A 23,857-nucleotide genomic window follows, 5' to 3' on the forward strand; every position below is an offset into this window, starting at 1 on the left:
GAGCATGTATATTTATTCATTTGAGTCTGTCTGGCACAGGACAGGAAGACTCTGGCAGTGTTATGCAGGCGATGAAAAGTACTTCTGCTTTTGGCGAGATTACAGTACCACAGCAAAAAGCCTGTTTGGATGTATAAATTCAGACAAACATTGTGTGAGTCCACAAAGTCATTGTCAGTGGACAACCTCCAGGCTGTACATCATGTTGACATTGCAGATTACAGTCTGGGTGCCGTAGCTGCAGGCCTCCAGAAAGTAGTTGCTCGAGTGTCCAAGGCTATAAGTATAACCTGTGAGTGTTCTTAAATTGAATGCCAGTCCCTTTTAAATGGCAGCCACTGAGCTAAACATAATGTCAGTGTTATGTCCATTTCCATTTTTAGTCTTATATGTCTGCTTCTGAGCAGCTTTCAAGGCATTTTAGTCCACAAGAGCTGAAGGTAATTTTCATTTTAAAACATTATGATTCAAGGCAGCTACTGGATGAGTAGCAGAGGGTAAAGCAGCACAGGTACCAGCTCATCTGTGCACGTGCCGCAAGTCCAGTAACATTGTTAGGTTCAGTCTCTCTCCACGGAGGAAGTCTCCTCGTTTCTTTTTTAACATCTGGTATTTTCCTCGAGTGACTCTCTGCACGCAAACCTCTGTCCCAGTGCTTCGATTTCTGTGATCCACACACACACACACTTCAACTTCCTATGTCACATCCCTCTCTACCATAAGCGCTCCCCAGCTCCCTGACTGACAGTTATCTAACATTTATACTTCCACTGAAAGCCTCACATAACACAACACAAGCCTGAGGGCGTGTGTGAGTGTGTGTGTGTGTGTGTGTGTGTGTGTCTGAGCTGCTTAATATTTGAAGCAGCTGTGTCTAAGGCTTGAGTGTTCACTTTACCTTGACATGTAGTGGGAGGAGGAGTGTTCTACACTTATAAGTTACGCCCAGCTCATACTGCTGTATAATAGGTATGCTTTAAGGTGGCTTCATTTTATGTGACACAGCTTAGTAAGATCCAGATTTGAAGAAGCCTTAAATTTATATCCAGTGTCCTGTTTATTTTCTGAGGAAATCTGATAGGATGATCAAGTTTTGGTTTCCAAATTTGTATGTGCCCATGGAACCTGGTGCTACACACATTGTAGTTTAATGATGTCTTCATTCAATAATTTAATGTCAAATTGGACTTTCACTGAAATTATATAAGACTTTACTGATCCAGCAGCAACAAAGAAAACTGATGATTACAAACTTTTGAATGAAATGAAGAGAAATGAAATAAGAGATTAAGAAAATAGAGAGAGAGAATGACATATAGATATACATCACAATACTTAGATTATGTAAGTGAATAGTGTAAATATTTGTTTATTTCTAATTCAGTAGTGATAATTATCATGTTTTGTCTACAAATGTCTATTCAGTTCTTAGCAATAATAAACTGTACATTATAAATATAACAAATCAAAAATAATACCAGTAAATAGCTGCTTTGGTCATGGCTGCATGCTGAAAGATACACAAAACAACTAAAGACTGAAAGAGAAATTGTTTTGTGACTCTTTATATCAGTTTAGTACGTCTTTATTCTCATTTCTTTGTAGTCGTTTTATTTACTTTCAACAAACAACTACATATGTTTACAGTCACAATGATACCTGAGTGAGATCCATTTGCTGAAGGAATCGGTCAAAAGCTTAGGAAAAGAGCTGATAAAATATTCTAAAACCAAGGTTAACTTATTATTACAACAACAATAAATTTCCACATTTAAATAAATTTGATTGTCTCATATATGATTTTGCATATATTTGCTATGAGATTGGAAAACTGGTATATTATAGGGTTATTTTTAGATTAGTATTTGTAGCTTATAGAAATTAAATTCATCCTTATATTAAAACTTGATTGCATATGTTAAGCAATCAATTCATAATGTATGTGTGTGTGTGTGTGTGTGTGAGCAGTGTGTGTGTGTGTGTGTGTGTGTGCACGCGCACATTGACTAATGCAGAGATACTGTCATTGAGGGTACAAGGGCATCGCTAAAAGCCCTCTTTATGCAAATGGAGAGAAACGGAGATGACAGTGTGTATGTGTCACAGGCAGGACATATCTCATAATGATAACTTATCTCAGCCAGCAGATACGCTTGATATGGAATATGAGAGACACACAGAAAGTGAGCGTGCCTCCCCTCTCTCTGCTTCACACACATACGTGCACGCAATTACACAGGAACTCTCTCTCCCTCACTCTCCCTCTCTCCATCTCTCTCCATTACATGGAGTGCTCATTAACAAATTTATTAATGGCCTCTTAATTATGTCTGCTTATCTTCTTCTAAAGCCCCGGCACTGCCCCCAGACTCCAATCTCAGCTTAGCTACACACACACACACACACACACAACACAGATGCTCGCACGCACTATGTACATGTTTACATAAAACCTTTCACACACTCTATATACATAACTTATATGTGTGTCTGTTCTACTGAGTGCTAAAATCATCATTACAAACACACACACACACTGAATTACTGGCATTTCTCAGACTAAATTATCTGATGAAGGCTCCTATGAGAGTCATGAATCGACCTGAGCCTCGTTCATTCTATCCCCCCCCCCACCCCCCCCCCCCCCACACACACACACACACACACACACACACCCCCTTCTTGATATAATAGAGCGCTGCAAGTATAGCTTTGTCTTTCCCATGCCTGTCTTTATCTCCTCCTTCCTCCCTCCATCTTTCATCCCTTCCCTCTCTCCTTCATTCTTTCTCTATCAGCCCATCTCTCCCTGCTGCTCCTGACCCTCTTACCTCCCTCCTTGCTTCCACCCACCTGCCTTCCCTCCTCTTTATCCTTCTATCTCTCTATCACGCCATCTCTTCCTCGCCATTTTAGAGCTGCTTTTACTTCTTGCTTCCTCTTCCCTATCTGTCCATCTCTCTCAGGCTCCCCAAGATATACGAGTACTCCCTCCTTCCTTACCTCCTTACCCTCTCACTTTCTCATCAATCTATCTCCTCAGCTCCTGCAACACTGTCAGTCTTTGCAGCCTTTTTCATTAAAAATGTGACATATGTTGAAAGTGAACGCTGTTTTTTACCCCTCGTTTTCTGTGCAGTTCTTCAAAACAGTGCAAACAGCACATCTTGGTTTGTGTACAGTTTGTGAATATGGACAACCAAACATTCAGACAGTATGCTCTAGACAGTTTGGGTGAAAAACCCAAACAGAAATGTCCTGATATCACAGCAGTTCAAAGTTAAAGCCCTCGAAATCTCACTGGTTCAACAAGAGCTGACAAAAAGTCAATACTCTCCACAGGCTCGCACTTTGTAAAAGAGACACCTGCAAAATCCAGACATGGCAAAGTACAACCAAAATAGATTAAGTGAAGCTCAATGAAGAACGGTGTGAACATAGACATCCCTCCATCAGCCCCATAATCATATTACTTTAAAATGATTAGACAATCTAGTAAGATGTAATATCATTTACAGATACTCATGTCTTTCGCTTCTCTAGAACTCTTGACTTGTGGCACCGCACTTTTATCTCTCTTCATCTCTCCATCCTCTCCTCCTCCTCCTCTTACCTCTAGCTAGAGGTCAGACTTCAGTCTGTCCTTGTCTGCTCTAATCACACCATCTCCCAATTCACTTTTAGTCCCAGGGGGGGTGGGGGGGTGGGGGGGGTGGATGCTTCACTTCACTACGCACATTTCTTTATAAAAGAAATATTTACATACACAAATGTGTTTAAATAAAATCAGCACTTTCTTTTTTCACACTTATCTTTCTTGTGGTGACTAAGAAAAAAGGCTAATATCTGTGTAAATTAGATTCGGTGGATGTGTGTTTTTTTAATGCAAAAAAGGACTGTTGCTTTGCTGATAGTGTGTGATAAATAAAAAATGCATTTACACTCACTTAGATCAAAACCTCATCTTATGGCAGTATATACTGTTTGTGGAGGTTACAGTGGTATCATAAAGAAACATCCTACCCTGATACAGGAACTATGCCGAAATGTGATGTATAATAATGTTATTATCTTGTATGGATGAGTAAACTCCCTATAAAGGCTGGGGATGTGATATCACATCACAATGCATTTATGTTGCTCAGGGGATTACCCATCATGTGTATAGGTCACCTCTCTATGTGTGAATGTACAGTGAACAACCCAAATAACAGGTAACAAGGAAACAGATAATTGTATATGATAACACAATTCCAAAGGTTACTGCTTCAAAAGAGTCATGGTTTTTCAGTCAGTGGAACTGAGAGGGCTCCGGCAAAAAAAAACACAGAGCTGTCCAGAAAAAAAGGTTTAACCTGGCTCAACTACCTCATGTGGCGAGACGCCGCACTGGCCAATCACAAGACAGCTGTATTTCTTCTGTTTATCTTGCTATTGTCACGATAATCGATAAAATAGTTGCCACAGTGATAATTTCCAGAGTTGTAAAATCCTGTGTCAGACTATTATAAAACTGTGCTGCGTTCTGCTGTCTGATAAGCCTTTAGGTTTACAGATCTGCTACTATAACCATCATCCTACACGTACCTGAAGCAATACACACCACCAACACAGCCCCCTCCACTGTTTCAATGCAGGGCTACGTGGGGTCTGAATGCCAGCTTAGGCATAGTCTGAATAGTGCAGTTTCCATTTGCTCATTTAATGAAAGCCAACTGCAGTCTCATTAAAATTTTAAAATGCAGGATAAAGATAACAATACATGTATTGCAGAGGCAAATAGCAAAAAGGCCATAGACTGATGGGCCAAGTTCACTCGCTCACTCTCTCTCTGCCAGGGTGCTAAGATGGCGTCCTGCCACAGAGCCCATGTCCTCGGGAGCGAGCAGCCGAGGCGCTGCCAGATGCCGACCGCTGCCTGACGAGAATATAGGGAGTTCAGCTGGTCTGGAGTAGGCAGCTCGTGGGGGGGATCGCAAGCCGAGACATGAAGGTACAAGAGAATCGCACAGATCAAACACGTTAGCATATATGAATCTGTGATAGACCTGTCTAATTGTGATTCAGCTCTCTGAATCCAGCTTGTTCCCTGTCACATCTAATTTCAGCCAGTGAGTATCTCTGTCATCTCATCGTTATCAGCCCACTTCCATCTTGTAGCAAGGACCTGTATGCCACCTTCTACGGAACTCCATAAATTTGTACTATGAATATAATAATATCATTTTATTCCTGTTCTTTATGTGTCAGATGATGGCCTATATGGCTGTTTCACTCCAATATGCTGCACTATATGTACATGTAAAATGTGATGTAAGCTGTGTGTTCAGTTTAAAATCTGATCCTCTGCAATGATGAAATGGTGAGCCTTAATTCAAGTGTGACATGAATTTGTGATGAGAACTGATGTGAATAAGTTATATCGTCTGGTTTCATTATAAGGATTTAATGCTTCTGCCCTCCATCTCAGCATGCCCTTAAATGGATTACATGAAACACACTGAACATGAATACATATGTTAATATATCTATTTATGCATTGAACATGGATTAAAGGGGAGAGCGATGATGTTCTGTAGATGTGAGTCATCATGGTAGACAGCGTCATGGGTTTGAAGCTGTCTTGTGACCTTTATGAATGTCAGCGCCGGACCGCCGCTCTATCCCGTCACTTACCACTTCAAAACGTCTAATAAAGCTGAAATGGTTTAAAAATAATGATGATAAATATCTGAGGATGGCTGTCCTTCATGGCCCAACGGCCTTAAGGGGCTTGCAACATCTCAACTTGCAAAGATTTCAAGCGGTGCTTCCTCCCCTCTCCATCTCTCCTCTGCCCTTTAGCTGCCTGGTGCTGGTGTGATTCACACATCCAGTATGAAACCATGAGCTTTCTAATTTGACATGAATGGATGAAAATTATTTTAACTGGCTTCCCACCAAACTACAGGACTTTCATCTTGAGGATAAGTAGGATTTAGTGAGACCTCCTGCTCTCTCTCAATATCTGTCAACTGCTGTGCAGTAAGAAATCAGTAAATATATAGAACTATACACATGATCTCATTAAGAAGATTATCTTGAATATATACTGGATGTACATGCTAATGTCTTTACTGCCGGTACAACTGGTTTCTTTGTCGGCTTCTGGTCAGTGGAGCTTTAAACATCTGACATATTAGCAACTTGTAAAGCCATTATGGTAAACATGTATGCACAAAAGACAAATCACAACCAAGATGTAATGCCCAATGAACATAAGCCCTTATTGATTCTCGTTTTAGCTCTGGCTCTTCAGCTGCTACTGTGTTCACTGTGTTCAACTGCCAACATCTGGAAACAGAGTTGCAGGCCACAAAACCAATTGGGTTGGATTGGGTGGTCATCACAACAAGCTACCATCCCAACATTATACATAGTTATATAAAATATTCTTAATATAACATTTTTTATTAGTGCAGATTCAACTGTGAAAAAAAAGCTGTCTTCTACCATTTGGTCTAATGATTTATTTTTTTATTTTTTTTTTTTTTTTACAATTTTATGATGAGTCTAAAACAATCAGGCTAAAGATAATTCCAATTTTTTTAGGGGGAAACAATGAATTTTATCATGTTACTGTATTTAAGTTATTAAAATCACTTGGTAAAACAGGTTTGACAGCAAAATCAAAAAATAAAATTTTCACTTGACTAAGATGTTGAGACATAGTGCTAAACTTAATAAATGGTCTTAAAAAATTGTCTGTCTCTATCTTCCTGTCCCTCCCTCTCTGCAGAATGTCTTGCATGATGGATAATTTAATGACAGAGGTAAAGCCCCACTTTTAAAGGAAGTTCTCCTCTCATCTGCACGCAAATCTCTTCTGAGAGTACAGCAGATGTTTCTAGCGTCCAAGTATTACCCGTGTGTGTGAGTGTGTAGGGGAGGCTGGGGAGGTTGCGCTCTGGCTTGTCTCCAGCTTTACAGATTGATAGCACATTAAAGTGAAGGACGCGTCACGCACCTGTGCTTGTGTACCACAGGGGAACAACACACAGGTAGACAGGGTGCTGAAATCAGCAAGGTGCCCCGCACACACACAAACACACGTACGCACACTTGGGAATTTACAGTGTATCTGACTTGTATATTGTATATTTTTCAAAGGGACCGAACACATGCCAAATCCTGACACAAAGAACACATGTATGTGCTGTAGGTCCCGAGTCAACATCTATATGTGTGCTTTTGAAAGCTCACACCATGCCCAGAGGGGGTTGATACAGTATAGATCACAGCTCTGTGTGCACCATGTCCCCTTTTATCATCGCTGTGTGTGTGTGTATGTGTGCGTACAGTCACTGTGAGTAAGTGCAAATGCAACTGCAAATGTAAACTGCATGCCTGTCTGTGTAATTTGCCACATTTCCCTTCAAAAACAAGAGAAACTGTTGGTGTCTGCATTTGTTTAAACAGACTGTGTGCATGTACATTATGTGAATGCCTGAATTGTTATATCTGTTCTGTCTCTATTCACTAACATAATGGATTATATGGTGGGAACTCTCGCCTCTGCTGTCTGTCTATAGATGCACGCAATTTACATTATTCAGTGTTATTCATGTTCTGGCTTGGTAACAGCACTTTAAGTACAGTAAATGCAGCATGTATGTTTAAGGGCTCCAACAGAGGGCAAGTGGAGGAAAGACAGAGTGGTAGAGAGGTGATGACAAAGATGAGAGACAGACTGATAAAGGAAACTATCCATTAAAAAAAAAAGGTGAGCTGGCACACCATATTTCCATGTTATGTCCAGGTTCTAAGCTAATAATTACCTAAATATGAGGGTATGCAATTTAATTTAAAGGAAAAGTTCACACAAATGAATATATATATATATATATATATATATATATATATATATATATATATATGTATACACACACACACACACACACACACACATACATACACACATATATATATATATATATATATATATATATATGTGTGTAATTTCTCATCTTATATGTTAAGATTTATGGCTCCAACTCAACATTCATTTATGCTGACAGTATAGGAACTATTTACTTTGTACACAGAAACTTTGTAAGAAATAATCCAAATTCCAAATGCATGGAGCAACGTGTGAAAATGTTTCTGACGGTTGTAGTTTTTCTCATTTTTGAGAGCAAAATCACAATTAGCTGAAAAACCACATCTGACTTTGATAAAATACACGAAGTGTATTTCAGTAAGCCACTGAACAAGACTCTGCTGGTTTATTCTCATTAAAACTAACCAGCCATCTACTTTTACAGCTGCCAGCAGCTAATGATCCTCAATTATTCTACATACTGAAGGCGAAAGAATTTGCATACTACTGGAGCTGGGGAGACTTGAAATGTTGTGAGTTCCTGAATTTCAGACATCACTGCTGTTTTTGTTTTTTAAAAATCTTTGTCAATAACTATTTTATAAGTAAAATAATATCGATTTAACATTTTAAAGTTCATGTGATAAATATTGTTGCAGGGTAAAATAAGACACATTTGATCATTTCAGTACCAAATGTGAGGACCGAGGCCCTGCTGCAGTGCGCTGAGCGGCTGGTCCAGAACACCTGTCAGTAAATCCTACACCACCCCACAGTCTCTGTGATCAAAGTACATTAACACGTAATCAGATACAGACGCAAGCAGGAAAGCATGCGCACACAGGCTTCTCCCATAAGGCTGCTTTATTTTCGCGCAGAACTTGACAGCAGGTTTGAAGTTTATAGGGTGATGAGTTTGTGTTTGTGTGTGTGTGAGACGTAAACACACACACACACACACGCACAGAGAGGGGATGGGGGTTGGGATGGGTGGAAAAAAAAGGACATATGATTTAATGAGTTGTCTTCTGGACAGTGTCAGAAACACTGAGAAAGATCAGACTGTCCATGCATGACCAGGACGTGTGTGTGTGTTTGTAAGTCTGTGTGTATCTGTTTGGTGCTGTTGTGAATCTCTCTGAGCCATTGCATGTCTCTATGTCTTGCTCAGGATGTAGCCAGAAGGCTCTCATGCTGTCTGTGTTTTCCCATAGTTGTGTGTCTGTTTATGTGTGTGTGTGTGTGTGTGTGTGTGTGTGTGCTGTATCCCCAAACTGGCATCTCCATGTGACACACGTCCCGCTCAGCTCTGCACACAAACCATGCGACAAATTGATTGCATATAAAATGCTAATGCAGGCTTTACTGTCCTCAGCATGTTAATATTGCGATTTAAACAACAGGCATTGATTAAAGGGACAGTGCACTCTTTCTGAAGGGATTTGTGACATTGAGGAAGCCAAGGTTAGGTTGGTGGTGGGGGGGCGCAAGATGCTGACTCGACGCTCGCCGGTCATTTGTTACTTGGGATCTCAAGACAGTGAATCCCAGCAGAGTGGAAACTGTCTGATGCAAAATAAGATGTTGAGCGCTGGAGGAGATAAAACACATACATGCTGTACATATGAGCATATCTGCATACACGCTTCACTGTGTGCACGTCTGTGTGGTGCAATCTCAGCTGGAGGTCATTTGAAGAGCAAAGTTTCCAGATCTGAAACCCTTCGGCCTCATTGCCCTGCTCTTGTTACACTTTGGTGTTCTCAGTGCCGTGCTGTGCCAAGCCGTGCCAAGAATGTGCCATACTGAGTCCAAGCAGTTCACCTCATTCCTACCAGGGCACTGCAGCCCCCATAAACCCAACACCAACTCTCACACACAGTTCAGAGACTTACTTTGCGGACCACACACACACACACACACACAAGCAAAGTTTTAGCTCAGGACTGAAATACAACAGAAAACACACACAGTCACACATACACATACAGATGCACTTCCACCAGAAATATTTTACTTTGTCTGATAATGATGATTGATGCCCATCCAAAAAAGCTCTGCAGCAAAACAAATGGTGGTCGGTTCCATAAATCAATTGGTTGGGAGGGGCGGCACTGAAAGCGCGCATTGATCATCACGCAGGCCAAATGTTAGCATCTCTAAATCATTTATTCCGGGCACCATTTCATACACAACATCTGCCGCACTGGCAGAGACAGAGGGCAGAACCTATTACAAAACAACAGAGGCCATCAGCTGCTGGTAATGCACGTGGCTGTATTTATTTTAGGTGATAGACGCGTCCAATCTACCACTGAAGGTTTGTTGTATCTGTTACCACTTAAAAAGAGAAAGACACTTTCTCCGTAGTGTTAATGTAAACCTGTCTGTGGATGCTACAGAAGAGCTGACACTAAGGGGCCAGTGCAGGGTCAGAGTCAGAGCAGAGCAGAAGTGTAACAAGATATAAAATGTGAGACTTTATGTGTAATCTGGGCGACTTCCACAGTAAAAATCCATTCATGAGCATCCTTTTGGAAACAAGGATGTAATGAAGCAATTTTAAATACCCACTGGCTTGTAGCAGGTTAATTTACTGTGTTTTACTGTACAGCTGTTCATTGCTGCATCTCCACTGCACTGTTACAAAAGGAGGGAACATCTTTTAACTCTTTGATCCTGGGGCTGTTTCTGCTTGCCTTTCATTCCTTTTATCTTAAAGCTTATGGTACAGTCACTAGATTATTCCTCAGCTAGGCGTGCCATACATGTTCACTAGTTTTAACTTAAAAAATAAATGTACATCAAGGGATAGAAGAGAGAGTCAGTGCAGATGGCTAAAAGATGCAGAAAATATGGAATATGGTCTGCATTAAAGTTCAGTTTCGTCTCTATCACAGCTTACAACAAAAGTCACTATGACATGTAAAATTCCAATAATATTAAAACAAGCTCACTACAGCTTATAACACATCTTTTGACGGCAGCCATGTGGAAAATGGACCGCGGAACAGCTCAAACTGAAAGACGCCGACCAAAATTTCTGATGTGTTAAAAATCCACTCAATCATCAGAGAGCCAGATCGTTGATCAGCTAATCATCGAGACCGCCCACAAACTGCATGTCAAAGGGCCCGGTTTCTAAAATTAGTCAGGGAGGCAACCAATCTGGGGTCAAAAAATCAGTGTCTGCACAGAGTCTGCCCAGCTGGATGAGAGTGAATGTTTCTAAAGTCTGTTTTTTTTTTTTATTTAACTGCGTTTCGATGTTCAGAGGAACAGGCGCAAATTCTACTTTATATGCTAGTAAAAAGATGCTGGAAATGAGCATCAATTAAAAGATGAGGCAGCAAAGTTGCAAATATAATGCATTAATCTATCATTAACCATCAGGACCTTTAATTTACAAAACATTTCATTTTTTGTTTGATTAAGAAAAACAGAAATAAAACAATTTTATCATGTGTTATTTGTTAATAACATTTGCATAGATCCAAAACTACGCCCTCAATCCCTCCATAGAAATATGAAGCTGGAGAACAACAGTAAACAAACTGAGCGATTAGAGTTCCATACATTAGATGAGCATCACACCAGCTCCTGAGCCATTAACAATAGAACAGCGGTTACGTAACGTGGCAGCACAATACCTACAGTATCTCTGCCACTGTCGCATCCAGTGACTAAGTGACTGGCCCTAAGACAAGATGATTAGACACAGGGGGGAAATACAGCATTTGAAGAGAGACAGACACCGATTGTAGAGAGAGACAGTTCTAAGAAAGCCAGATGTCCTTGAGAAGATAAGTGTGTGGTGTGGCAATGGGACAGGGCGATCAAAGCTGTGGGAGAAAGGGAGGTGAGGTAGAGAGGGGAGGAGAACACTGGAGAGAATGGACTGAGAGGAAGGAGGAGAAAGAGAGGAAGCTGATGAGGAGGAGAAAAAGAGAGAGAGAGAGAGAAATATAGTCCTCCCTGGTGTGGCCTGTCCAGAGTGTCCGGTCTATGAGGCAGTAAATCGCCCCAGTTCAATGTGTGCTCTCCAAACGCTGCCGCACATTATTGATAAATCAGTGTGTGTTAATGAGAGGAGCTGATGTGGCCTGATGAATCACAGCACAACAATGACTGTCACACACACACACACACATAATCTCAGAGTCTGGCCGAGGTGCATGCGCCGACTACTGTCACGCTGTCATTTGTCGTTTGTCTCAGACACAAACGTGCACATATTTTCTCCCTCTCCTGCGCTCTCTCTCTCTCACACACACACACACAAACCAATTTGCAGTAGCTGGATGAACACTTGGCCCCCTTGCTGCAGTAACAACTCCGAGTGTTATTCTATCCTGTTAACAGAAGAGAGGAGGGCTTCCACAGCAGCTCCAGCAGGCAGTCAGAGGACAACACAAGCTATTTTGGTTTCACTTTGATATCCAATAGGCGGCTTAACATCCTCATTAGATCATATCAGCCCCGCGCACACACACACACACTCATCACACACAAACAAGCAAAGCTGGGGCAAAATTATCTCTCTCCCACACTCCCTACCTAAATTATCATGAAATCTCATCATTTGTTTGTGTGTTTTGTGCGTTACTGTGAATGTGCGTGGGTGTGTTTTTCTGTTTGTATTTGTGCAAGAGTGTGTGCTCCTAATTACACATATAGGTACTTGTGTATATCTGCACTTGAAAGTGTGTGTCAGCTCAGGTTGGTTTGCTTGTGAGTGTGTGTGTGTTTGTGCAGGGCAAGCTGACCTTGTTATAAGCTGAGTGGGCTGTAGTGCCGGGGCATCATTAGTATGGGTTAGGTGAGGGTTAGAGGGTGTGTTTATGAGTGAGAGTGTGTGTGTGTGTGTGTGGTTGTGGAGGTGAGGGGGTGACAGAGTGGGGAGAGATGGGGGATGACAGCGTAAGCGAGGACGTGAGAGGGAAAGGTATGTGGGTCAGCCGGGGACACACAAACACACGTTACACCCCCCGTCATTTGGAAGCAGGTAGGCAGAGAATGTTTAAGGACACACACACACACACACACACACACACACACACACACACACACACGCACACACGCTTAAGTACAACTCCTCCTTGGCTACAATAGCCTCAAACGGCCTTCAACAGTACAAAGGGAACCTGAACTATCGGGTCACAATGCACTGACGCACAAGCAGACACTGTAAGATGCATGATAACGTCTACACACACATATACTCACATACACACAAACACTGTGTGTTTGAGGTGCCATTAGTTTATTTGTGGAAACTGTCACAACATGCTGGTCTGCAAATAGAGATTGACAGATTTTTCGTGTGAGCTGACACAGATATATTTCAAGGCATGACAAGATCACATACTTAAATGAAGCCTGGTAAGTCTGAGACGCTCAGGTATTTATTGTCTCTTCAAACCAAATATCAAGTCAATCCAAGCTACGCAGACCCCTGGCCTCCTCACTGTTATTATATTTCACTCAGTGGGCTTTCTAGAGGAGTAGGAGTAGAGGAGAGGAGTGTGTAAAAAAAACTGGTAATGCTGGATGGAAACATCCCCAATCCTTAGGTTATTTCTAAATGGGCTTGTAGAGGCCAAAACATGCAAACAGATACCAGTGGAGAGCCACAACATTCAATAGAGACAAGTAGAAGCTTCTACTGATGTTGAAAAAAAATATAAGAGTAGAGGTGGTATAGGATGACAGATGTGACATGCTCAGCCACACTGACAAAGCTACCTGCTCCTGACTGAAATTTTAATGCACAACAGAAAAAACAGGGAAACCACGAGTGAGGTTATATTACCACTGGTACTTGTCTGGTGTTACACCGCTGACCCAGAAAGCTGCCTATTCACTATTGGCTTTCTGGGAAAACTTTCCATGAGTGCGACCATATTGCTTTGTTGCTATTGAGTGTTTCTCTGCCTGCTAAGAACAGTGGCAAACATACTGACCCGGATGTACCTGCACATGTTGCCATAGATCATTTGACATTTAAGCTAGATGCAAACATAGTAAAGATCAATAATGGTTGCATCTGTAATACTGACATGCTGTCTCTGTGAAGCATCATGGTACCAATGTGGTGTTTATCTTGCATTATAAGTCATAAGTCTGTACAAGCAATGATGCTGTTATCACTTCTCTATATTGGAATCTGGGTGGAATTTTAATTTGAAAGCCTCGGATGGTTCCTGAAATCTGAAATCATTCCTGTTTTAATTTCAAGAGAAAATTTGAGGCAAAAGTCAACAGAGGGTAACCAGAGCAAATGGAAGCCAATGGAAGCCATTGGAAAACAATGGGAACAATCCAAAATACAAGACAGTGTAAGAGACTGTAAGCTACAGGATGCAGAATAAGCCAATAGAAGCCAAATGATGCCAATAGAAACAATGGAGGCCAGCTGGAGGCAAAGTGAAGGCAAGCTGTAAGCAGGCCACTCTGAAGTCCTGCCAGGAGGAAGAAGAGGAGGAGGAGGAGGAAGAAGAAGAAGAAGAGGAGGAGGTGGTGGTGGCTCAGGAATATTCTAGTTGTTTATTCCTGGCCAGGGGTCAACTGTGGCCTCGGGCTGAAGCTCAGAGAAGGAGGGAGGAACTCACACATGATGAGAATACACACTTGCACGCACCAGCTATAGCGCTTACACTCGTGGCCAGGGGACAGCAGTGTCCTCTGTATGCTGAATACACACATCCACACACAGAGAGAATGATGAAGACGCACACTGCCACACACAGAACTTAACACAGACCCCTGTAAATCACAGCCTGAAATGGTGAAGCTGGTAATGCGTCTCTAACCACAGATTCCATACCTTGTTCCCACAATTACCATAATAAATCCATAAGAGCGGGAAGCACTGAAGCCATTAGGATGAAAATGGTTTCAAACAACGGGCATGGCGCACATGTGGCCTTTTCCCAAAGAGCTGGCACTGCCTCGACCTGTCCAACATATTTTACAACCATAATTACAATATAGAGAGCAGCCTCCGCGACGGCAGATGCTGCTTTCCACGTTAGAGGTTCCCCACATAATTATCATGATGAACTTGGCACATCAAGGTGATAAATATCACAGAACACACACACACACAAACACACACTTGCACGGGGGGGGGGGAGGACACACACAGACTGTACTGTATGTGGAAGTGCAGAAAGGCAGAGAAAGGAGTACACACACATGTATGCACAGTGGTGAGGTAAGGACAAGCTCATTCTGGGGACACATAAATGAAGATACACACACATGCTGTTGTACAGATTGACCCAAGATACCCTATAGATTAGCAGAGATGAACAGACAACATGACTAAAGGGTTGGGGAAGAATATATGTCTTCTACCAAAAAAAAAAAGCAGCACAGGATAAGAAAGCCAAATTGATTGTAAGAACTCCTGGAAAAAAAAGCCTTTTTTATCTCAAAAACAAAATCAAAAGCCGACTATACACTTTTATTTAATGTTTTCCAAGAAACCTTGGTACCAAAGTATTCTGTCCCGGACCTTTGGCCAACTCCACTAGGTGTGTGTGTGTGTGTGTGTTTTACAGCTCACTCCTGCCTGTCCATATCTAAATATAGCTACACATTTCAAAACTGATGCAATAGGTTTCATTAGGTCCACAGAACAACCATGTTATTGTACGGCACCAACATAGACAATTGTTAAAATAGAGAGGATTAAAAATTCAACTCATCTTTGCCTCATAATGTCAAAAACTATCACCATATGCAGCACAGACACACTCACCACACAAATAAAGTGTCATTGTCTCGTTTAGCTTCAATGAATAATTTGGCAATTACATTTAACATGCAAACACACAAGATGAATTAGGCCGCATTGTGTTTCACTCGCCTTGAGGGAAGCACATGGAAAGTAATGGCTCCCAGAATCGCAAATGAGGAGCCTCTTGACATTTTTTATATCACAGTAAATCACTGTATGTATGAGCCAAGTTCGTAGTGTGCTTACAGGTTACCGGTGTGTGTGTGTGTGTGTGTGTGTGTGTGTGTGTGTTGACATGCACCTCAACAAAGTCATCACCACAGTCACAGCACAGGATAAGGTCATGCCTCTGGTCTGTGGTTCAGATCTGTGTGTATTAAGCTGGAATTTACTCTGTCCATTTCCTGTTCTACTGTAAATACAGGACATGCTGTGTACAGCTACCAGGAAGATGGACTGGGATGTTTCCCAGATTCAGATTAAGTCCTGAACTACAAATTACAAGCTGTGGATGTTCTGTATTGAGGCTTTACAGTTGAGGATTAATCTGTAGTCTGGCAAGTCAACCGTCAAAATCCAGTTATCCAGTGCAGGCAGAAAATGGAGCAAAGAAGAGAAGATGAACAGGGTGCAGGGAGGAGGGGAGAAGCTGGAAAACATGAGATGTTAACAGGAGGGCCTGTGGGAACTCACCTGGTCTTTTTTCCATTTTTCTCCCTCGACTGCCACATAGTCGAACCTTGGATATTAATATGAGTATTTGCTTCTGGCAAAGCGACTTGTTGCTCTTCGGGCAGGGCTTGCGCTTGCTGGCGATCTGCCGGTTTGCCTGCGGGTCCTTGACCTCTCTGCGCTGGCGAATGAGGGAGCTGGCGAGGGCGGCCATCTTCCCAGCGCTGACCCTGCCGCCGCCTCACCAGCCTCTGGCGGCTCGGTGGCGCCCAGGTGTCGGGGGGTACCGTGGGCCACCCCCCTGCCCGCTCACCCAGGGCGACGGAGCACCGCTGAGGGAGGGGTGCAGAGCGGAGGAGGGGGCTTCTGAGGATGGACCGGAGCAGCGGGGGAGAGAGGCAGAAAAAGAGGGGGGAGGAGGGGGAAGAAGAGGAGGAGGTGGAGGAAAGAAGGGTGGATCCCTCAAAGGCCCACCCAAAAACAGGCAACTCTCACTCGTTGAGGTTTGGATTTATGAGCGTTTGTCTTTAAATGTCCTTCTGCTTGTTTGTTTTCTGGTTGGGGAGTCAGGTTTAGGTGAAGCCTTGATACGTCACTGTTCCTCTGTTGGGACAAGTCATGTTGTTATCCACCCATAAAGCACACTGACCAGTGTCCCCCGATGCCTCTGTCCCAGTCCGAGTATACCCTTAACCTCCTCCTGGATGTAGTGGGAAGTTTGACTCAATCCCGTCTGATGGGGATCAGCAACAGAACTATTCACCGCATTGTGACACCAGACCGAAACAAAAATCAAATTTAGTCCTGCCGATCAGAAGCCTGATCTGATTCGATGGGATGAAAAACGTCCGAATACCAACTCTCCAAAAAAAAAACAGGAGTGACACTGGCGGGACACACTGCAGCTCCTTTTCTTTCTGTTCCTCACCTGTAAAATCTCTCCATCCAAAACAATGTCAGAGCAAGAGAAGTAGAAGAAGAAGTGGGGACCGTCCGACCTGAGGTATCAGCTCCGCAAGCTGGAACGAGGATGAGGGGATGCGGATGGACGCTGCTGGACGGAGTGCGGCTTGTTTCCTTGCTGTCTCTCAAGCTCTCCTGGCATCACCCTTGTGTTCACCCACACCCTGAGAGAAAAAGGGAAACAGACAGAGGCTTGATAAATCCAGCATTTCCCAGAGATAGAGGTGACATTCATGAACGAGAGAGCGCGGGGATAGAGAGACAGGGACACTGAAAGAAAGAAAGAGAAGAGAGAGAGAGAGAGAGGGAGGGAGAGAGTGCAGTGAGTCTATCTATCCCCCCTGTCGGATCGGGCTCTCCAACTCTCTCAGCGGCGCGCTACACCACAGCAGAGCGCAGCGCTGTGTCCTTCAGCCACGCATGCCGCCTCGCAGTTGAGGGAACGAGGGATGAATGAATGGAGGGAGACAAAGAGGGAGGGGAGGGAGGGAGGGAGAGGAGATGAGGTGAAGGGGGAGAGGGAAGGGGAAAGGGGGGTGTGCTGGCAGGTAGCTGTGCCTTACGGTAGATGCTGTCCTGCCGGCGCTCATGTGAGAGTCTCCACCGGTGGGTGACAGTAGTCCGATCTGGTTCTGTTGAGTCCAGCTGCACAGTATGAGTCCATGTGTGTGTGAAAAGTGTGTGTGCCCCCCTGTGCCAGAACAACGCACCTCTCAGCCTCAGCACGCACGTGCCAAGGAGTATGTGCGTGTGTGTGTGTGTGTGAAGGAGCAGCAGTGTGAAGGTGTACGGGTGTGAGGGTGTGTGACAGAGGCAGCATGTATGTGTGTGAATGTGTGTGTGCGACTCTTGCTTGTCCCTGTTCACAGTGCATTACCGAGCGAACACTGGCAGCGTGTTTCACATGCTCGCTCTCTCGCTCTCTCTCTCACTCACTCTCTCCCTCCGTCTCTCTCTCAAGTCTATTTCCCTAAACCCTCCCCTTTGCTCTTTTTTCTCCCTCCCTTCTCTCCTCCCTCTCCGTCACTCAAATCCCTCTTTCAACGTCTGTGAGTCCAAGTCCCCTCCTCCCCAGTCTCCCCCTTTCTCCTCATCACCCCTCTGCCGTACAGGGCCAGGCTGAGTTGGGCCGGGTTGGGGTGCCACCCCCCACCCCCACACCCTCCCACTCCTCCATCTTACCCCACCATCCCCACAGTGATGTTGTCTTAAAGAGACAAACTAAGCAAGGTTGTCAGTGCTGTTCTCTTGGCTATGACAAGGATGTATAGATGCCGTGACACAGTCTGAGTCAGTCGGGACCTTGTGTCACTGCCGTCACATCACCCATACATTTGTTAGCACATCAGTCACTCGCACAAACACACTCTATCGCATACACTGCACATACAGTACACAGTCAAGTCCGATGGAGCTAGAAACTAGCAGTCACGTCACAGTTTGGTCAGATTTGGAGGTAAAACCATAATGTGGATAATAATCTGTAACTGCACAGCAAAACTGTGTGCTCTCCTTATCTCACAAACATGAACACACATCTTGCCCTGCACCTGAGCTTGTTAAACGAACAACATTCACCTAGGGGAAAGTACACTTCTAACATCAGGTTGCAGGCTAGATAACTAATTTGCTGCTCAGCTGCGGCACGTTAAACAGCATGTAAATTTAACTTTAAAATGTCACTGCAGACCTTTTGGATGCTGGAGCATTTCTGATATTTCTCCAAAGACATTTTGCTTCCTTTAATAATACAAAACTTAGCAGTACTTTTAAAAACATGCTGACGTTATGTGATGTGAAGTGTGATTTCAGTTGGACTTTAAAACCTGTCTGTTTTGGTTGTACTTCTTTCCTTTAAGTAATCTCCCCACATTCCCAGATGTCAGAATTTAACTTGTTTTCTTTTAGGCACGCTAACAGCTCAACTCTAGGGATAGTAAGCCCGTTGTCTGTTGTTGGTCCACCACTAGACTGAAACATCTCAATATTTAATGGGTTGCCAAGAAAATTTGCACACACTCTCACAGACCTCAAAGAATTAATCCTACTGACTTTCCCGTAAGCACCACCAGCAGGTCAAAGTGAAATATCTCAGCATCTACTGGAAGGAATTGGCACAAAATGCGATCCTTTAACTTTTCCAAACAGATGGCATTTCCATCAGCCTCAGCTCTACTCACATTTAGTGCTATTGAGCAAATGGTTGCATGCTAACAGGCTAAACTATGAAAGTTAACATGGTACACATCTCCTTAACATCAGCATGTTAGCACTATCAGTGTGAGCATGTTTGCATATTGACACTAGCATTTAGCTCACAGCACCATGGTGCCTAAGCAAAGCCTCACAGTGCAGCTAGAATGGCTCTTGGTCTTGTACAATTTCAATCTCCAGAGACCATCTTGGTTAAATTAAAGCCAAAATAAAAACGTAAAAACAAATAAAACACTACAGGGCTTGAGCCAGCTATTGCAAGAGGCAATACCAGCATCAAATTTAGCCTGCAATTTAATCTTCTGAGAGTGCTGGTACTGCCTCTGACTTCAGTTGACATCTCCATACCTTCTCTATTGGCCTCCGTTCAAACTCTGGTCCATGAGGGCGAATTTATTAATGCCCGGGCTGAATAACGCTGGTGATAAGCTGGCAGCACGGCAAGATTTTCATCACTCCGTGGACAGAGATGTAGAGATATGGTGAAACTACAGCACTGACTCACATCAAGCCAAAAGTATCTGTCTTGTAAAGCCCTTCCATCCTTCTCATTGATTAGACAATAGCACATTATAGTATTTTCATCCTTCCAAAAAACAAGTTTAAATAACTTCAGTTATATTTTTACAGTGTAAGTACAAAAAAAACTATGTTCTCCAATTTTTGATTATGGGGTATTCTTCAAGAAAAAAAAATACTGGAACATTATCTGAAAGGATAAACAAATTATAGCACTAAAATCAATCTGTTTCTCCTCATAAATAATCAATTATTTCTGTACACTGATCACACTAGTCACCTGATTTTATCCTGATTTTGTTTTGTTGGTGGAATTAAGCATGGGGATGTCATCTTCCTGTGCCAGCACCAGATAAACTGCAACAATGTAAGGCAACAAAAATGACGGAAAAGACGAAAATGGCTACCATGGGAACAATGTCAGACTGAAAAATGACATGTAAACAAAATGGCAGTTGAGTCTAATTATCAGGCTAGTTACAACATTTCAAGTCTAATCTTATATTAGTTTTCGTCTTGATTAATCATCACAATAATTTTCTGTTAGAGCAGTAGTAGCTAGTTTGGAAAAACAAGTGATTCCTAAATTGTACTTCCTCCCCTGTTTGTGATTCAAGGTTTACATTAAACTCTGATGACAGCAAAGCAACAGTGCTTCACCCCCGGAGCAGTCAGCATTCCCCTGAGAAGGCAAATGTAAAATGATAGTGGGATTCTGTGATTGTAGGCAGACCTGCTCCTGGTCTCCCCCTCTCCGTTTCTGCTGGCCTAGCAGGGAAGGAGAGGAGAAAACCCTGCAGGATTTCCCCTACGCACACATTCTCTCACACACATAACCACACACACACACACACACTCAGTCACCTATCACTACCGTATTGCAGTTTCCTGAGCTGTTAAATAACGTAATTATCTTCTCTCTCCCTGTCCTGTCCTCTTACTGCACCATGGCTATCTTTCCCAAACCCCACCCAAGGGCATCCCTCACTTCCCTCTACAGAACCAAACACCCCCACCTATTTTAGAGGTTACCCCCACAATCCTCCACCTCTTAAATCAAACACTGGTCCAGTGCCGAGGCAGCCAGTCCACTAGACTGGGGGAAAAGCCTTGCAGCTCACGTATGTACTTGCACCGAGGCTAGTTTTGGTTTATAGCGGTGTAAAGAAATAGACGCTGGTGGATTGCAATGAAGACATCACTCGGCACAGACGAGCCAAGACACGGTACAGAGAGTGCTAAGGGGGAGAACATAGCTGCCAAGGAGACAGACAAGAACACTGGCCAAGACAGAGAGAGACAATGAAACAAAGAGGGACAGAGAGGACAAGAGATGCAAAAATACTGTATGTACTGAGTCAGTTTGTGCAACATTTGTGTGTGCAAGCTTGCCTGTGTGTAAGTGTGTGTGTCTACTTATATGAGCGCCTGCATCAGTGTGACGTGATCATGGCTCTGAGTTCAGTTCAAATCAAAAGGTTCTTGATTGGTACAGTAGGGAGATCTTTAACACTACACAAACTAACACAGGGAACATTTAGAAAGAAAGATTCTGCGATACCTTCACATTTGGGAATTTTGGGTTTTCAGCCACACCAGCAGTCTATACAGAGGCTGTGATGCTTACTACATACCAGGAAACAAATTTGTTGCATCAGTGATGATGCTGACGGATGCTATTTTTAGGTCCTTGCCATTAGAGGGGCAGAAATCCTAGTAACAACTGCATTTAAAACATCCAGATATCACAGTGTCAGTTAAATACTACAGAATCACCATGATGAAACTATGTGCTCTTATTATCATCTTATTGTTAGCAAGTTAGTCAGCTAACAAGCTTGCTAACTCACAGCTTGTAAACTCACAGTTAGCAAGCTTGTTAGCTTAGACAGGTCTTTGTTGCTCTCTTCATTGAATGAAGTAATGAACAACCCTGAGAACAAAATGTCAGAAGGGCACAGACGGCCCATTAGAGAGAAAATAGAGAGAAGTTCAGAGAGTTTTTCTGACTGTTCCTGATTTGTTAGGGTGTTCCTGACTCACACCAGTTACAGTAGTTCACCAGCTCGTTCCTGTGAGGCACACACTGATTAACTCTCTGGTATGACTGGAACTCAACAGTGGTGCCGGATGAGAGACCACACTTGAACCAAAATGCTCTCTATAGAGGATGTAGAACTTTTATAATGTATATATATATTTTCCAACCTTAGGTCAGTCTTTAAGGTCAGCTGTGTTTCGTGGATGATGTAACTGTGAGACATTTACATTTTAAGTTATTAATCTTTAACATGGAACATTTTGCCTGTTTGCATAATGAATGTGCATTAAGAATATAATTTTCCATGTTAAAGCATATGAAACTATGTGACATTCATTTAAAATGTGTGCTATACAGCACTAGCTTGCTCTAATGACTAAAATATAATTCACTTGTCTTCTTCCTCTTTGTGGCTCTTGGCACCTTTATCTTCCACCTCTCCACATGTAACACTTCTTAGTCTCTCCAGCTCCTCCTCTGTTACTCATCTCATCTTCTCTTCCCCTCCCACTATCTCTCCCTGTGTAACCCTCTTTATTTCTCTCTCTGACACTGTGGAGGTGACTGGTCCTGTTTTGCCTCTCCTGAGTCTAATCTCAGGCTCATTATGTAAAGACGTGTTGGCTCATTTGTTATTTCTGGCTCCAATAACCCTGATTAAGGTTGTTTTTTTCCCCCCTTCTTTCTCTCCACCTCCTTCCACCACCCTGTTATCAGTCAGTGTTAATGATAGCAACACTGCCCCGATTTGAAAAGGGCTCCTCCCTTCTGTTCTGAGGTAACATCTAGGTTTTGATTTTGAAATGAGATGAGTGACTCAAACATTATCCTGCAAGCATAAATAATTATCAGCTATCTTTCACAGAAAAATGGTGGCAAGTGTTTTATTGTAATTTACATTTATATAATTCAAATACTGAGGAGTAAACATCAGGCATGAGTTGTTTTTTGTTTGTTCCATTTTCCCTAAAACAGATGGAAATAATTTAGTTTAAAAAAAAAACATAACAATAACCTCACTTTGGGGTTTGCATGAGTACACGGTGAGTGTTTCGCTGTGGGCAGCTCACTGATATTCAGATTTCAGTGGCACACAGAGGTCTGCAAAATGCCACAAGAGCAGTGGGGAAGGGAAGGAGTAAAAATTTAGTCTGTTTAATGCAAATAAAGCGCTGGAGGTCAGTTACTGTTACTGTAGTGTTACCAGTTATTTCTATTTTGTGTACGGGTTACCTTTCGTGATTAAATTTTAGCTGTAGTGGCATATCTAGAAGGTGCATTCAGGAATGCTCTGACATATGGGAGTTAAAGGTTATGGAGCTACTGTGTTATTTGCCATTTGGGAAGCAACTCTGAACGCACCAACAAGGAGACTTTGCAGCAGTCCCTTCTAGCAACTAATTTTCAAATGAGAATGTGAAAACAATGTGACAGTGTGAAAGGGGTCACTCATGGTGATCACGACACAGAATTATCAGCTCGATCTGCTTGGGGACAAAAGCAAAGAAAGAAAACTGGGAAAAATGTGAAAAGGACAGGGTTCTCTTTATCACATCCAAGCACAGTGTATGGAGAAAAAAAACGTGCTTGCACAGTACAGACAGAGCTATATAACATATAGCTCAGGATTTGTCATCTCGACATCAGCAACTGCGTGGAGGGAGCTAAGGGCACTAATACATTATGACTTCATATTTCAGCCTACGTCCTGCCGAGACTTGGTGTCACAGATAAATATACTCAATAAAGATAGAAAACACACACAGTGCATCTATAAAACCACAAATGGAGCTATGTCAAAGCTGATACAAGAGGTTGAAAAGTGCATGTTTATCATTTGCGTGTT

The 23,857-nt window shown here is 42.7% G+C and overlaps 1 protein-coding gene across 3 annotated transcripts in view; it reads right to left on the reverse strand.

Moving 5' to 3' along the window:
* fgf11a (fibroblast growth factor 11a) overlaps window positions 1–18,094 on the reverse strand; it is a 109,472-nt gene extending 91,378 nt beyond the window's left edge. For all 3 annotated transcript variants that reach the window (XM_051075438.1, XM_051075439.1, XM_051075436.1), the window contains exons 1-2: window positions 17,801–18,094; window positions 16,296–17,401 (exon numbers count right to left, since the gene is read on the reverse strand). In XM_051075438.1, coding sequence (XP_050931395.1) covers window positions 16,296–16,488 — 193 coding nt within the window. In that variant the 5' untranslated portion in view covers window positions 16,489–17,401; window positions 17,801–18,094. The remainder of the gene's footprint in view (window positions 1–16,295; window positions 17,402–17,800) is intronic.
* Window positions 18,095–23,857: the final 5,763 nt, after the last annotated feature.

The sequence above is a fragment of the Lates calcarifer genome, linkage group LG14 (assembly GCF_001640805.2).
Source record: "Lates calcarifer isolate ASB-BC8 linkage group LG14, TLL_Latcal_v3, whole genome shotgun sequence".
Taxonomy (NCBI): domain Eukaryota; kingdom Metazoa; phylum Chordata; class Actinopteri; family Centropomidae; genus Lates; species Lates calcarifer.